Consider the following 15,886-nt stretch of genomic DNA (forward strand, 5'->3'; position numbering starts at 1 on the left):
GGAAGCTTGTTTAGAAGACCTTTATGCCAAACACGATCAAAAGCCTTTGAGATGTCAAGAGCAACTACTTGTGTTTCACCGAACCTTTCCATTGAATTAGTCCATAAATGGGTAACATAAGCCAGAATATCACCAGTGGATCGACACTGACGGAATCCATACTGGCGATCGTTGATCAGACGGAAGGTTTCTAGGTAGTTTAAGAGTTGGCGGTTAATTGATTTCTCCATTACTTTAGAAAGAGTAGAAGTAATTGCAATGGGACGATAATTGGATGGGAGGGATTTGTTACCCTTTTTAGGAACTGGCTGGATATGAGCAAATTTCCAAGCAGAAGGAAAAACACCTTTGGAATAAGAAAGTGAAAAAAGGCGGCAAAGAATAGGAGTAAGTTCAGGAGCACAGGTTTTGAGAACAAGCGGAGAAATACCATCAGGACCTGGAGCTTTCTTAGCATCAAGATTCATCAAAATCCTTCTGATATCCTTTTGACGGAAGACCACAGGAGGCATTGAATGGAGCGTGTTAGGAATGGTGGGAGGTGTTTTACCAAGATCATTAATACATGAGCTCAAAGAAAAATGGGATGCTAGCAGGTCAGCTTTATCCTTGGCTGAAGTGACAACAGAACCATCTGGTTTGGACAGAGGTGGGAGCAGAGATGGGCAAAAGTTGCGGCCAATAGCTTTGGCAAGAGACCAGAATGCTCGCCTACCATTAGGGCAAGAAGCAAGTTTTCTACTCTTAGCCTGTTCAAACTCCAGTTTGGACTGATTAATAACTGCTTTACAATTGTTGCGAGCTTTGTTGTAGGCAGAAAATGAAACTGAAGAATTAGAAACAAGCCAATTACGATATGCAACGTTCTTCTCTTGGACAGCCTTAGCACATTTATTGGAAAACCAAGGTTTAGATAAAGGACGAGGTTTTAAAGTGGAGTGTGGGATAAAGGATTCCATTCCTGCAAGAATAATTTCACTGACACGATCTGAGCAAACGTTGACATCAGAAGTTTTGAAACAGTAATCAGACCAAGGAAAAGAAGAAAAGAAGTCTCGCAGTTCATCCCATTTTGCATTCTTGTAATGCCAAACAATACGAGGTTAGCCATGAGATAAAGGTTCCATTGGAGAAGAGGCAATCACCAAGTTGTGATCTGAAGTGCCTAAAGGACCTCTCATTTCAACCTTGTACTTAGAAGGGTTGTTTGTGAGAAGTGCTCGGGGGCCGCAAAAACAGTTCTTGCGGGGAGTAGTGTGCCGCACAAATGGTTCTCGGAGGACTTGCGTGCTGTACTAGTGTGCAAACAGCACATAACTGGTTTTATTGAGAAAAATATATTGAAATATTTTCACTTATTTACCTTTGCTCAAAAATACGCAATCTCATGACCATCAACATTTATGTCAATTCATATAAGTTATGAATTTTATTTATATCTTATATTAGTATATCTCGTTTAGGAATTTCATAGCATTGAAAAGAGTTGGCATTGCATTTACAACACCCCCCCCCCCCTTACGTAAGAATAGAACCTGTGACGCTGGTGAAGACCTAAAGTCGAGAACCGCAGATATAATATTGCAGTTCGTATACGTGGCGATCCGTTTTTGAGTGTCTGCGAGGAAGAATGGGCCGGCGTCGAGATTTTTCCGACTTCGAACGTGGAATGATTGCGGATGTTGTGGAGATACTGGTGAGGTGCACGCCTTACCTCCGCGATCACCAGTATCTCCACAACAGCCAAGATGGTTAAGTGCTCTAATTCATACTGTGGTGTCACGAGTCTCCCGTGACTGATACAACAGCCGCCGAAGAACCAGCCAAAGGAGGTCACACAGGCGTCATATATCTCGTCTCGTAACACAGTTACGACGCAGCACAGTGGCCCAGCTAACCACCTATTACCACGTATGAATAGCAAGACCAATATTCATTTGGACTACGCACCGGAAATTAGCTCGCATAGGTTGTGGTAGTCGACGGCCGTCACTGGTACCCTGTTCACTCCGAGACAAGAAACTGCGCCTTGCATGGGCACATCAACGCCAACACTGGATCAACGACAAGTGGAAAATCCGTCGCCTAGTCCTAGTCTGATGAATCCAGTTTCTAAATCTGTCACTGATGGGCGTATACGCATTTGGAGAAAGTAATATTAGGTCATGGCACCTGGTTGCACTGTTGGTGTTCGGCGGGCTGAAGGCAGTGGTGTTTTGGTTTGAAGATTATTTTCGCGGTATGACATGGTCATCAGAAAACCCCCTGGGTCTTCTGATCACCGTTAATCAGCGGCGCAGTAGGAACTGCTACCTTTCTGTTGTTGCCTACTATGTACACCCCTTATGATGTCAACAAAACAACGTGCCATGCCACATAGTCCGAAGATTTCTAACTGGTTTCAGGAACATGGCAATGAATTCTCAGCCCTCCCATGACCGTCTAACTCACTCTGTCTCAACTCAATTAAGCATGTATGGGATCTACCTGGGAAAAGAACATTGGATGCTACGTATCATCCACCTGACAATGTGCGGGCATTATTGGACACGTTGTAATGCATAGATAGCACTGCCGCAGGATACCCTGCAACACCTTATGGAAACCATGCTGGGACATATACAGGTTGTATTACGGGCAAAAGGTGGTCCCAAGAGATATTAGGTAGTGCTGGTAATTCAAAGCTAACTCTATGTATATTTTCTGCACACAGTCAAATCATGTGATATTGTGCGTACCACGTGATTTGAAAAGAATATGTTAAAACCTAATTGTTCTTCTTCATTTATTATTTTCAGATTACGGTAATATGACTACAACTTCCTTGACATCTACACACAAACCCATGTCTGAGCAAACATGAAATTGTTGCTCCAAGTCAATCAACAGGTCTTAATTTGAAATCTTAAATGAAATGTAATTTCCAAAATGTCATTTTATATTCTGTTAATTTTATGTGATCACAAATACAGAATCTTTGCTAACTGGTCCTCTCTCTCTCTCTCTCTCTCTCTCTCTGCAGTAAATTTTGAATCGTTTCTCTTTCTTACTTTAACAGTTTTCTAAGGAACAAATAAATTCACGCACTATGACATAACCATCTCAGTTAACTCTCAGCGAAACCCATGACAATATTTAACTGTGGCCTCTATCTGATCGAAGATATCTATTGACCTCTGTCCCCAGGCTCTGAATATCCAGGACAAGTGACAGCTGCTCTCCCTTTCCCGCCTTCTCCAGCTACTGAGATTACAACTACCATCATTATTTTATGAATTCTGAAAAGGACCCCCCAAAATTCAGCGCAGTTAGAATAATATATAATGAAACTCTTCGCGGCTGATGAAGATATTTTACAAGTATCTTATATTTATTGTTTTATTTTATATTTTATTATCTCGCGGTATTTTTAACACGAAGTTTCATATTCTTCAAAGAGAAGTCCATGTCCCACTAAAAAGAAAACAACTGTGAGTAGAATGTTAAACAATTTGTGATTAAATTCATTCGAAAGGCGCTGCTCAGTATATCTGTTTTGAACAAGTTTAAAAAAATTTAACCACGTATCATTAAATACAAAGATCTCTTTGGCATACCTATATTGGAATACAGTACTTGTTTCAAACTGTCCTTGGAAATTTCTGCATATAAATATATTAAAAACCATACATGTAAGCTCCATATGAACTGAAGATGGAATAAAGCTTTGTAGCCACCCAGTTTCTTTGGACTGCGTCCTGTATTCCAATATCGTATTCTTGGTGTACTGTGCCAAATTCCTGTTGTTGGTCAGAGTATACTCGCAGTTAATCAGTTATTATAATCACCGTCCTCGCATACTATGAGGAAAAGACCTGCGTTCGAATCCCATCAGCGACGCGTAAAACTTTTTTTTTTTTTTTTTTTTTACATAGTGGCCGATTTAGTCGGAGGAGAGTAGCATGGTTTTATCTCCCAGAATTTTATTTTTTTCCCTCTTTCGTCCGGTGAAGATTTTCTTTTTCGCCCTTTCGTAATTTCCTTTTTCGTCCGGTCTGCTAGATAACACTCGCAATTTAAGGAATAATAGACTGTGAATTTTGGAGATCCTTACGAATAATTCGAAATTTAAAATGTTTGTTTTGTTGATTAGAGTGATGGCAAGACGCGCCATTATTTTATTAGACAATAATGGTATACATGAAGATGCTACTCTACTTTGCGCAAAAATTGAATATGGCCGGTGAAGTTTATTACAGACCTGAAATACTATACCTTTATTTCAGAAAAAAAAATTTGCGACCAGTTAACTCGGATACGAAGAAACCCATAATAATTTTCTTATCTCTAATGGGGGGAAAAAATCAAATATCAATTTATTATTAAATTAATGATACTGGAGCTTGTTTTGGTATCCATATTGTATATTTGTTTGTGTTGTTCTGGATGGAAAACCCCCGTATATAAATCTGGAAAATTCTTTTTCTCTCCGCTTGAGAGTGCCGTCTTTTTTTTTTTTTTTTTTGTAATGGGTAGAATTTTCTCCATTAAAAAAAATAATAATAAAAATCTCTCTCTCTTCAGTCGGGACTATAATTAGGCCCGTATGTAGGCCCAGACAGACAGTACAGTCGAGCAGAGAGAAGATAATAGATTTTAATGCATAGTGCAAAACAAATCTAGAAATAAATGAAATGTGGGAAAATTAAGTTTCGTTTTATACCAAAGTTGGTAGTAATTACTATCGTTTAACTCTGAAAGCTGATGGGGAAGAAGCAATATATAATATGTTTTGGGCGTAAAAAGTTTTGCTCTAAATTATAATACGGAGTTTAAAGAAATGGTCTTTACTAACACGTAGATCTACTACAAATATGACGTGATCAACTAGGAATCATTGATGTGGCAACAGCTTGTGGCTTGTAATGCGACTGATCTTCAGGCAACAGAACCTTACACATCCATTTTCTGTTATCTTAAAATCTTCAAATTAGTTCTTGGTTAGTATTTACCAACCAAGAACTAATTTGAGGGCAGATAAACTAGTTAATTTTATCTGCCAGTTTGTTAACTGCAAGTGTCATACTAGAATTCGACCGCTTGGAAGTTGCATTTCAAGTTAGGGAATATAAAACGATTTACCATTTTAAGTTAGGGAATTTAATTGAATTTCAAGTTAGGGAATTTACAGAACTGGAGACACTGGATGCCCGAAGAAACTGAGAAGCCGTCACCCTTTTAGCTTGAACCTCAGACTATGGATTGTATAATTAATATCTTGTTGTTATTATCCACTTTTTCTGTCATTTATCTATTTATTTATTTGTATTTTTATTTATTTTTGTTTTGTTTTGGCCTTGGCATTGAAAGTTGGAACAGGAAGTGAAAATTAACCGTCGAAATTGGCACTCTAAAAGCATTTATTCTCCCACACTGGATTCGCAAATAAAAACATCACCATTACCGACCAAGAGCTTCCTTTAGGTCGCAGGTTCACTCCCGCTCGGACTCCGGCCTGTTTTCTTGTAAAGCCTTTATTCTGGTGTTTACGAGAGGTTAATGTGTTCGCGTTTATTCTCCCACACCAACCATCTACGCTGTTGGGTCACTAGCAGGCCGAGGTTATCGCTGCCTACTATCACTACGATTGTCAGCCACTTTAAGTGTTTGCCGAAGTCTAAAATTTAACGTTCCGCCTATATTCGCTGTCCTGTAAAAATAGCAGACGTTTCCTGAGTGACCAGAGACGTTAGGAAAGGTGAAACATCTTCCACTCTATCATTTTAACCCCGCAGAAAGAGTGAGCGCACATTTGGCACAGAAAATTATCGAGTTCCTCCACTTCTGTGGGTTACTTGTTTTCTGCTTGAGTAGATTTATACGTCAAATCTCGTGACTTGGGACCACGGCTGGTAATTGTCGAGCATAACACGCTTGTGTCACGTAATTCAAACTATAGTTGCAGGGCGATTTAACTTCCCCATCCTCCCTACCCAGTGAAATTTACTTATGATGTAAATTAGAGGGAGCGCAGAGTTAATCTATTTACCAACTGGGTTGTTATAGTAAAGAGAATTCTGAGAAACAACTCTGATAAATGGAATAAATTAATATAGTGCTACGGGAAATGCAAGCCACATTACATATAATAGTTGTATGGTAACTTGTTATTGAAATGCAAATTAAATGTCAAACTTATTTTACTATATGACCTTTGCTGTTATAATTACTGTAATATAGATGATTGAATATTGTAGATTGCCAACAGGACTTCTGGTTAATTTATTTACTAGGATTTAATTCCCTTCCTTGAGATAATTTGAGATAAAGAAAATATTCATGCTAAATTTAGGGCTTGAGACTTTTAAATGATCTTTTCAGCAGTCGTAGATGTATTGGTGGCTGCGCACTCGCTAATCGAAATGTTTAGGAATTCGAATCCATGTTGCATACACGACAGCACTCAAGTGCTTTCAGAATAGAGTGAACCATCTATAGATTTGTATCTAAAAGAAGACTTTGAAAAAAGTGACGAAACACTTATATTATATTGAATTTGAGGGGAACTCTGATAAGGTTCTTAAGGAATAATCTGCGTGATGTCAAAATTTTCAGATTACGTCAAGATTGGGAGGGTGGTTAATGAACGGCTCCAAGGAACGCTTCTTCAGGACGACTTGGATACCTTCAAAGATGATTAAAAGCCTTTAATTCCGCAAAATGCCAAGTCTTACACTTGAGAATAGCAATCTCAAAATAATATACTTGGTGGAGTTGGATTTAAAACAGTACAGGAAGAAAGATATTTTAGGATTACTGATGGACATGAAGCTCTCCGTGCAGTTTTAGACAGGCGGCAAGGAGAGCCCATGTTGCCCTGTCAATGAGTTATGGAATATTTGCTTGTAGTGACAGGGAGGTCATAATCCCACTGTAAAAGGCAATTGTAACACCTCACTTGGAATACTGTGTCCAGGTGTAGAGAACGCTCCTAAATGTCTACGAGTATAAGGCTTGGAGAGAAGATAGCAGAATGAATGAATAAAGCGAAATTTTCACTGTTATGATTCCAGAATTAGGTATCATAAATTCAAATTACGGGGGAGGTTTAGATTGGATTGTAGGAAGTTTTCTTTTAGCCAGTGAGTTGTTAATTACTGGAGAAAGAGGAGCAGTTTTGGGAAATTCAGAGGTCGGCTAGATAGGTATCTACGCGAAGAGGCTAAAACACAGGATTATTATTATTATTATTTTATTTTTTGCTGATGCAGCCAAAGCCTGAGGCTTTTTTTGAACTGTGTGGCTAATACATACTGATACTAAGGTTTTTGCTTTAGATTGCCAGAAGGAGAAAACCATATGACTAATGAATGCTCAATTATTAAACTTAAGTAATTTGGAGAACATGAGAAAATTAGAGAAGAATGGGGAGGGGTAAAGGAGGCTCAAAAGTTCCTCTTTCTCTTTTTCCCGTTTTCTAGCATCTACGATATAGATTGTTTTTGAAAAATTCTTTGCTTGTCAGAGAAGCGATACAAATGTGACTCTTATCCTTCTTCAGTTGGCAGAAGAATAAAAATAAAGTCTGTAATCCATGTGGATTTCAGATTTATCTTTCGGTGAAAGTTTGGTACTGATTCGTGGCCAACTTCAGTCTTATTCTTGGTCCATTTTTTATTGAAGAATATCAAACGAATGGCTTCAAGACGACGAATGCACCATTCCATTTTGCTAGATCTGATGAGGAATTACAGGAGAGAGAGAGAGAGAGAGACTCGAAGAATTTCCAATAGAATATTCACTTAAGCCACCTAATATCACAGTATGTGATTTTTTTTTTTTTTTTTTGCTTTTAAATCTCTGAAAGCTACGATTATACATGGAAAGATATCCAAAGTATATCTTTCCATGTATAACGAAAACAGTCAGGCATCTACCTCACGTTCCTTGGGTAGATTGTCACTTGAGAGGAAACGAGCTCATTTCTTTCAGCTCTTTCATGCTACGTATGCCGCAGCTGGAAGAAATGAATAACCAAAACATGTATTCCTCCACAATACCTTGGGAATATTGTGATACAATCCAGAAACAGAACCATGAATAATATAACAGTTTTAGACATGATGAAAGCTCTCTCGTGGATACTCAAAAAAATTATCCGTTTCCCCCGATCTATGTTTTTTATATTCTTTTCACCTTATTTTTTCACTTGGAATTTGTTACAAAAATTATTATAAAAGAACTATAAGAATCACTCTATAAATACAAAATATCTGATTAAAAGTTTTTAATATACATATATAAAAACTATGACATCATTGATTTTATAAGACACCGTCAGCCGGCTGATAGATAGAAGATAACAGGTGACAGTTGTAAGAGAAAAGTCGCTTTTTGTTACTATCAGTGACAGGAAAGAAATCTGTTTGAGACAAATAGAATTTAGGGTGCAATTCCAAAAATCGTCTTATCCACGCCCAGATGAAAAATTAGTTATCATGCTGGTATTATTCAATTTTTCGAGCTTTATCATTATTTGTAATCACCACAGACTTAAACTCGCCCATTAATACAACAAAATACGTTTAAAATATTAGTACCATTCCTAAACTTGCTTTATCCAACTTTGCTTCCGTTGCAGAAGTCTTTAAATCTGTGCTGTCCTTTCTCTGACGTACAGTATTGACTTTTTTGTCTTCTTTGGCCTTCATTTTAATGGTTAACTTGATGAAGTTAACCATTTCAGAGAAAATACCTTCGCGAGTAGCACAGTAGTTATAATCACCGTGGAAAAACGTCCGGGTTCGAATCCCGTCAAAGACACGAGAGACTTTTTGTGCTTTTTTTCCTTCCATGGCTGTAAGCACGAATAGCAAAGTTCTCGCCCCCTGGAAATTCGAGTTTTTTTGTCCAGGGAAACAGGGAAACCGGTCAAAACAAAACACACACAGTTTACAGACGTAATATACATGGGTAGATGAGGTAATTCCCGGATGGCCCAAATGACAGTTTTTTTTTTAAATCCAACCTGGCTTTTGTGGGTAGCTCAGTGGTTAAAATCACCATCTTCCCCCGCACCAGGATCGAACCATGGGAATTAGGTAGGAACTTTTTTGTCATTTGCTCACTCCATGACTGTGTTTGTCAGTCTAAATGTTACATTAAACTACCAGAACGAACAAGGAATATCTAATAAAAAAAGTACCTACCCTTTTAAAGCGAGTTTAGCGTTTAAGAAACATTTACATTTTTAACATTTCATTCATTTTTTTTTTCATTTTATTAAGAAGTGATCATTTTTTAAATTAAATTTATTTTACTTTATTTTATTTGCATTACAAGTAAATTATTTTTTCCATTTTATTTACATTTATTTCATTTATTTATATTTTATTAAAAAGCGGCATTTTTTAAATTTTTTAACAGGAGATTGACAATTTTGTAATGCGAGAGGACTTTCAGTTTGAAATTTTTTTGGTCTTTTTTGCATTGGTGTTCTGATACCAGGCAGCCGCCTGATTGATAGTTATAAACAATTTCTTTTTATAGAGACAAAGCGAAGTGGCAGTCCTAGCCGAAGCTGCTCTTAGTGACTTGTATGAACCCTTTGATACAGTCAAGACACAACTAGTCCGGCAGTCACGTGACATACTCTTGTGCCGTTACCAAGGAGATTATCAAAAGTTTAGCGAGAACTTCCTTGCTCCTGTATCATCGTTGCTGGAGAAGATTAAATCAACGGTAGGTGTGCTTTCTACTGCTTCGCATTTTATCAGTGTCAATACGGAAACTTTCTCTCTTTTTCGGTTTTTAGAGCAAGCAGGTAGGTGGTAGAAGATTGCTAAGAACTGTTATAGCGTTATGTGAATTTGTTTAATGTGAGGTACTAATATCCATTAAGTGACAAAAAAAACATTTTTTTTTTATCTTCAGTATTTAGTTATATCCTGTGTTCGTGCTCTATCCATTTGCTCTCCTAAAACAAACCAGCAGTGCGTAATCTTTTGCCTGATCCCAGTGCATTCCGTGGTTTTAGGAAATGCATCAGGCTTCCAAAAATCCTGCAGATACTGACATGACTCATCTTTCAGTTCCACTCATCGACTGTCAATCCTCAGTACGAAAAGCATATCTTACGTAGTGGAAACAAATACGGCGTACCATACAAACTCTTAAACTCATGAGGATCAGACGTGATCAACAATTTTGGACATCCAGTGCCCACTGAGTTGTACTCATTGTATTACAACCCTCACAGTTAAGCACACGCTAACTATATAGGTTGAATTGCAGTTGCATGTGCTTATTCAGGGCCCCCAACTATCGTCATGATAGAAATTCAACTTTATTATATATTTAAAAGATACAAGAACGTTCTAAAATGCAGCATATCGTTGTAGACGAAGCTAACCTTAATGAATTTTTTAATCTGTTTTATGAAATGCTATACCTGAAGAGACACGCTGACAGACACAGAATGTCATTGCTGCCTTTGCGCTTTTAAATCCCAACAACAACAACAAACACCAGTAAGGGCACAAACACACTATTATCACTTCACTAGACTTCACTCGTATACATATCTAACGTCAAATGTGGGGAGCTATATTTACCAATTATTTTATTGCTCGGAGAGCACTGTTCTAATTGGCTGTATTCACAAGATAACACGTCGGGCTTCAAGGCCGAATGACATTGTCAAGATCTCAGATTTTTCTGTTCGAACCGAAATTTCGTTAGGCGTGACCGTGTTACAAGAGGAAAATGGAGGAAATGCTAATAGAAAATTAAATTAGAAGTAAATAATCTGTTTTCAGCGCACAAGTAAGAATACCCGAAAACAAATAACAACAACTTCAAGGACGTTGCACCCTGTGCCTATTCCGAAGCACTCTCCACTTCGACCAACTACTCGGCATACTCACCGCAAATGTCCGGTCACAGGGACGCTCAAAAATGGCCAAAGGAGGAAAATAGACCAACAGAATTACAAATTGAGACGACGAATAAGTCGATCATTTCAATTTACACAACTCTTGACAATTTCTTACAAGTTCAATTTTTAGGGTTGAGAAGTAGTTTTTTGTTGTTATTAAATTTCATTAAAAATTTTTGTTTCGTATTTTGACAGAATAAGTCCTTATTCAAAATTAAACTTGCAGTATTTTAACATTCCTTAAACATATAACTAATTTTTCCTTAGCGCTGATTGAATTTCGAAATTGCATATTTTGTCCTTGAATGTCATCCTTAATTGGATTATATAGGAAATTAAATTCTTCTTTATTCATCCGTAAGTACATCTTGAAACGATTTTCATCTTCTTCTTCTAAGTCCTATAGTAAATGATGGAATTCGCCTTTTTCTGTTCTTTTCCAGTTGATGTCGTGTATCCATTGCGTACTCTTTTGTTTTCTCGGCCATAAGAAAAGCGCATGCATTTTCAAAATCTTCTTCAAAATCTGAAGAGGAGGATGAACTGTGGCAATTCATTTCGTTCAGCTTTCTTCAAAGAGAATGACACATATACAACGTTACAGGTTTCCCTTTTGGAAGTATAATAAAATTTCCAAGATACCCCTTTTTGAACATTTGAAAAAGCAGAAATCATAAAACCCTGTTGAGATGATTATTTAGGAAGAAAGAATTAACTGACGATAAAGTTGTTGTTGAAATGCACCCTTAATTAAAGTTTCAAATACGACATTCTATCCTATTTACAAAGAGGGTTGTAGAATATTTATATTATGCTTACTTTGTAACCTTTTACATTCTACTTGATCTCTTTTTTATTTCGTTGTAAGGGTTTAAGGCTCAGGCAACAAACTTTTTATTATTTAAAATTCCCAATATCAATATTGATTTGCTGTATGAAGAATATGTTCTGTTGAAATCATTCCGTAGAAATATTGAGACAAAAGACCTCAAAAATACCACAGATGTTTGGATAAAAATTTTAAATGTGTATGAAGTACGTAATGCAGAAAAAAACATTTAATTTTGTTTTTGCTTTGCCTCACTCAAATGCAATGAGTGAGCGAGTATTTAGCTCAATGTTTAACGCATGGAAACAGGATAGAAATAAATTAAACCTAAAGAATGTTGAAGGAGAACTGTTGCAGAAAACAAATCACAATATGTCATGCAAAGAATTTTACGCATTATGTACTAAAAAATGAAAAACTGTTAAAAGAAAATTCGCTCAAATGAAAAATATTGCTAGGTAAATATTTTCTTTTTGATAAAATAAATCAGGTTTATTGAATGTGTATTGTAAACAATTTTGTAAAACATTTTGATGTTTTACATAATTATAAAAGTTTATAGATTATAAAAGTTTCCTTTAGTGTTTATAACTTTTGCAATAAAATTTTCCGAATTAAAGCACGGGCTATAATTCGGTTAATTTTATTTAAATTTGACTAATTTTGCATTCCACGAACTTGAAAAATCAATAAAATGGTTGTTTTTAAAATTGTTCGGTTTTCTTAAGATATAATGCGAGTACCCCTAAACGAGGAATGAATACCCCAAACGTAAGCATGAGTACCTCGAGATCAAATTTTTAATCTGGCCACCCTATGTTACAGTGACGTCGTTTCTTCTCCGACCGACTTCGCAGTTTACATTAAACAGGGACCACAGAGTACTACTCTGTGACAGGGGCATGACGAGATTCACGTGACGTGATAATAGTGTGTTTGTGCCCTAACACGCAAATTATCAGTACTGTGCGCATCGACAGACAATAAAAATACAATCTTCACTTGAGAAAGATAAGCTATTTGCACTGGTAGTAACTCAATTTGCACTGACATTCCAGTTAATTACACCAACGCAAGTTGGTGGAGGTTATAGAGAAAGCCGTTCTTTTATTGTTGACAACCCGAAATAAACATTCGAATGCCTTTTCTCGTCATGGCCAGAGATTCGTCTTCCATTTTCAGATAGACACTCCTCCATTGAAATCAAGTATTAAGGCGTCGTAGAAAGAGTCTAATAATATTAAAATTCTATAGAAATATAATCCTATTATAAGAAGAACATCTTTCCCTTTCCTTTATTTCATTTACTATGAACTCAAAAATATATTTCACGGAGATCAAAAGAGGAGCTCTCCGAGAAACGATTTCACTTCTGTGCTCTTTTACAAAAGAGCGATCTTATAATTTCTTTTATTTACTCCGTAGAAATGTTCTTTTTTAAATTATATCTTTTTTTATTTACATACATGAAAGACCTTTACTGAGTAGTAGAGTATCATATTCATCTTTTGTTAAAAGACGTTATGCTTCAAGCAGTGTCTGATTGAAAATTGGTCGTTACTTCTTAAGAAACGTACCTGAAACTGGTGATAAAGGAAAGCAAATTAATCGTGAAATGAAGTATGCCTTTAGAGGTAGAAGAGTGGAAGATTCGCATTTCTTTAATGAATTAGTCACGAAAAAAATAAAATGGTTAAAAATCAAATGTGCGTGTGTGAACAGGGGTGGTGGGGTTGTTTTAATTAAGTTTAAAGGCAGTTGAGACCATGATGCATTAATTATTATGTCTTTAAATTAAGTGCGTTCTAAAGGTTCATTTACCTGCTTTTTAGAATAAATAATCGACATATCCAGTTAGAAAAGCACTTCTTCGTTAGCCTAAAAACAACTAGCACCGGATAATAAAATAGATATAGAAACTTTCTATCCTAAATATTGCTAAAGGTAAAAAATACATATGCATATAATTGGGAATATTGTGAAACTTTCATATATTTTCACTAATAATATTTTAAAATAGCAGAATTTCAAGTTTTTTTTTTTTTTTTTTCATATGAGCTGAAGTAGGAGAATTATTACACGTATAAATTTCATTTTGTAAACTAGGATTTCATTTCCATCGTAATTTAGTTCTGAACAATTGAAGTTGCCTCTAGAGTCTAGACTAAAAAATTGACAACTTTAAGGTTATTATTATATTCAAACCACTCTTATACCATGTAATATAGTTTTTTAGGCTGTTCGCCTACATTACTATACATTAAGGTGACGTTTCAGGTATCTTACCGATACCCATCATCAGATCAAGCTGCTCACAGACTCCTCCTGCTGATGCTTCAGAACCCTGATCTGCATACCCTGGTTTTTGGAGCATCAGCGGGAGGAGTCTGTCAGCAGCTTGATCTGATGATGGGTATCGGTAAGAATCCGAAACGTCACCCTAATGTATAATAATGTAGGCGAACAGCCTAATAAAGTATATTATTAATTTTCACGTGGTATAATAGTTGTTTTATATAATAATAACCTTAATGGAATACAACCACTTAGTGTCCTTCCCAAACTGTATTGAATTTAACAACTCTTCTTTTCCTTTGTTTTCTCTGCAGTTTCGGAAAAAAAGCTGTGCAATCCTTATTTTGCCATGTTACTTTTCTAACTACACTGGTTGGCAAAAAAAAAAAAAAAAAAAAAAAAAAAAAATTTCGCTCCCTGTTAAAATGCAGGGTGATTCTTGTAGATATGATGTTGCTTAATTCAAACATGGCAACCATATTGCTGTCACACCCACGAATTTTAAGTGAGAAGAGATTAAAGTAAAAAAAAATTCTATTAAAAAAGATTTCATATATTTTAAGAAAATGTTACCTACAGTACTAAGTATTGAATAATGGATCTGTTAACCTTATTCTATTTATAAAAATGTTTATCTAACAAAACACTTATTTTGTCTTTTCTTTTGCCTTTTATAATCGTCCACTGGTGTCTCCCGTACGAGATTCCAACAGTAGTCTGCCAACATATTTGGACTCCATTTCTCCTGGTATCTTTTTTCCATTTGAGAAATATCTTGGTGAAACATTTCACCGTGTTCGTTGGAGACCGCCCCCAAGTTGTCAGGATAAAAAGTCTAAATGGGAATGTAGAAAATGAAACTTTAACGACAAGTCAGGTCTTGGTTTTCGGTCCTTAACGTACGATATTTGAAATCTGAGGATGATAACTTTTAAAGCACATATCTGAGTTTTTGAACATATTTCTATAAGAATCTGTCAAAAATGTTTCAGGGAGGAAATTGATGCCGATGAGTGTTATCCAAACATAACAAGTTTCTTCTCTTTAACTTTCTTCTAAATGAAATTTTGAAAGTTTAGCTCTTTATCTACTCGGGGTCTCTTAGCTCCTGTGACTCTAAGTATGATTTTGTATGTGGTGCTAAGTATGATTTATTATCATGGACTTCCTTCTTGGCCTCTGAGATATTTTTCATATAATAAAATAAAAGTAAATAAATACTCTCTTAGAACTTGAGAAGGTTCTGGCACTTAACGTGTCAGATTACTTGGGGTAGAGAAGGGAAGCTACATTTCAAGGAGATAGTGCCAAAAGGTACTCTTATCAGAAACAAACTTGATCAGACATAATGTAATTCATGGCTGTGTCTGCACAGATATTTCAAGTGATCCTTTAAAAATGGATGTCACGTTTTATACGCATGTGTATTATTAAAAGACCGTTAGAATCCGACTCGTTAGATTTTGCACGTGATGTGGGAATATTCGGAATTCCCGGCTTTGAGTTCATTATTATTAAGGTTGTTGAAAACAAATAGATTTACATTGTGATTTCTGAGTGGTTGAGGAATTTTTGTCCAAGTTGCTGGTTTAAGTTTTTATTAATACTGAAAAATATTGAAATAATTGGTCTAAGGAAGGAATTACAAAACTGATATATGTGAATAAAATATATATAATGTGACAGAAAGAAAATATTTGTTACACTGTGGTGGTCTGTGCTAGTTTATGTACTTATATATGTTGTTAAACATTGAAAATTATGCGCCTAACAGCCCAAATAGCGTTGTTACGCCTTACATTCCTTTCACTGATAATGTTGCAGATTTTTTTTTATCGTTTTTGCCC

At 36.1% G+C, this 15,886-nt stretch overlaps 1 protein-coding gene across 3 annotated transcripts in view; it reads left to right on the plus strand.

The window, feature by feature from the left end:
- Positions 1-15,886, plus strand: part of LOC150090018 (pleckstrin homology domain-containing family G member 4B-like) — a 1,014,666-nt gene that overhangs the window by 436,488 nt on the left and 562,292 nt on the right. For all 3 annotated transcript variants that reach the window (XM_090389713.1, XM_090389714.1, XM_090389715.1), the window contains one exon: positions 9,529-9,720. In XM_090389713.1, the coding sequence (XP_090245839.1) occupies positions 9,529-9,720 (192 nt within the window). The remainder of the gene's footprint in view (positions 1-9,528; positions 9,721-15,886) is intronic.

The sequence above is a fragment of the Mastigoproctus giganteus genome, chromosome 2 (genome assembly GCF_048544385.1).
Source record: "Mastigoproctus giganteus isolate SK-2022 chromosome 2, ASM4854438v1, whole genome shotgun sequence".
Classification (NCBI taxonomy): Eukaryota; Metazoa; Arthropoda; class Arachnida; order Uropygi; family Thelyphonidae; genus Mastigoproctus; species Mastigoproctus giganteus.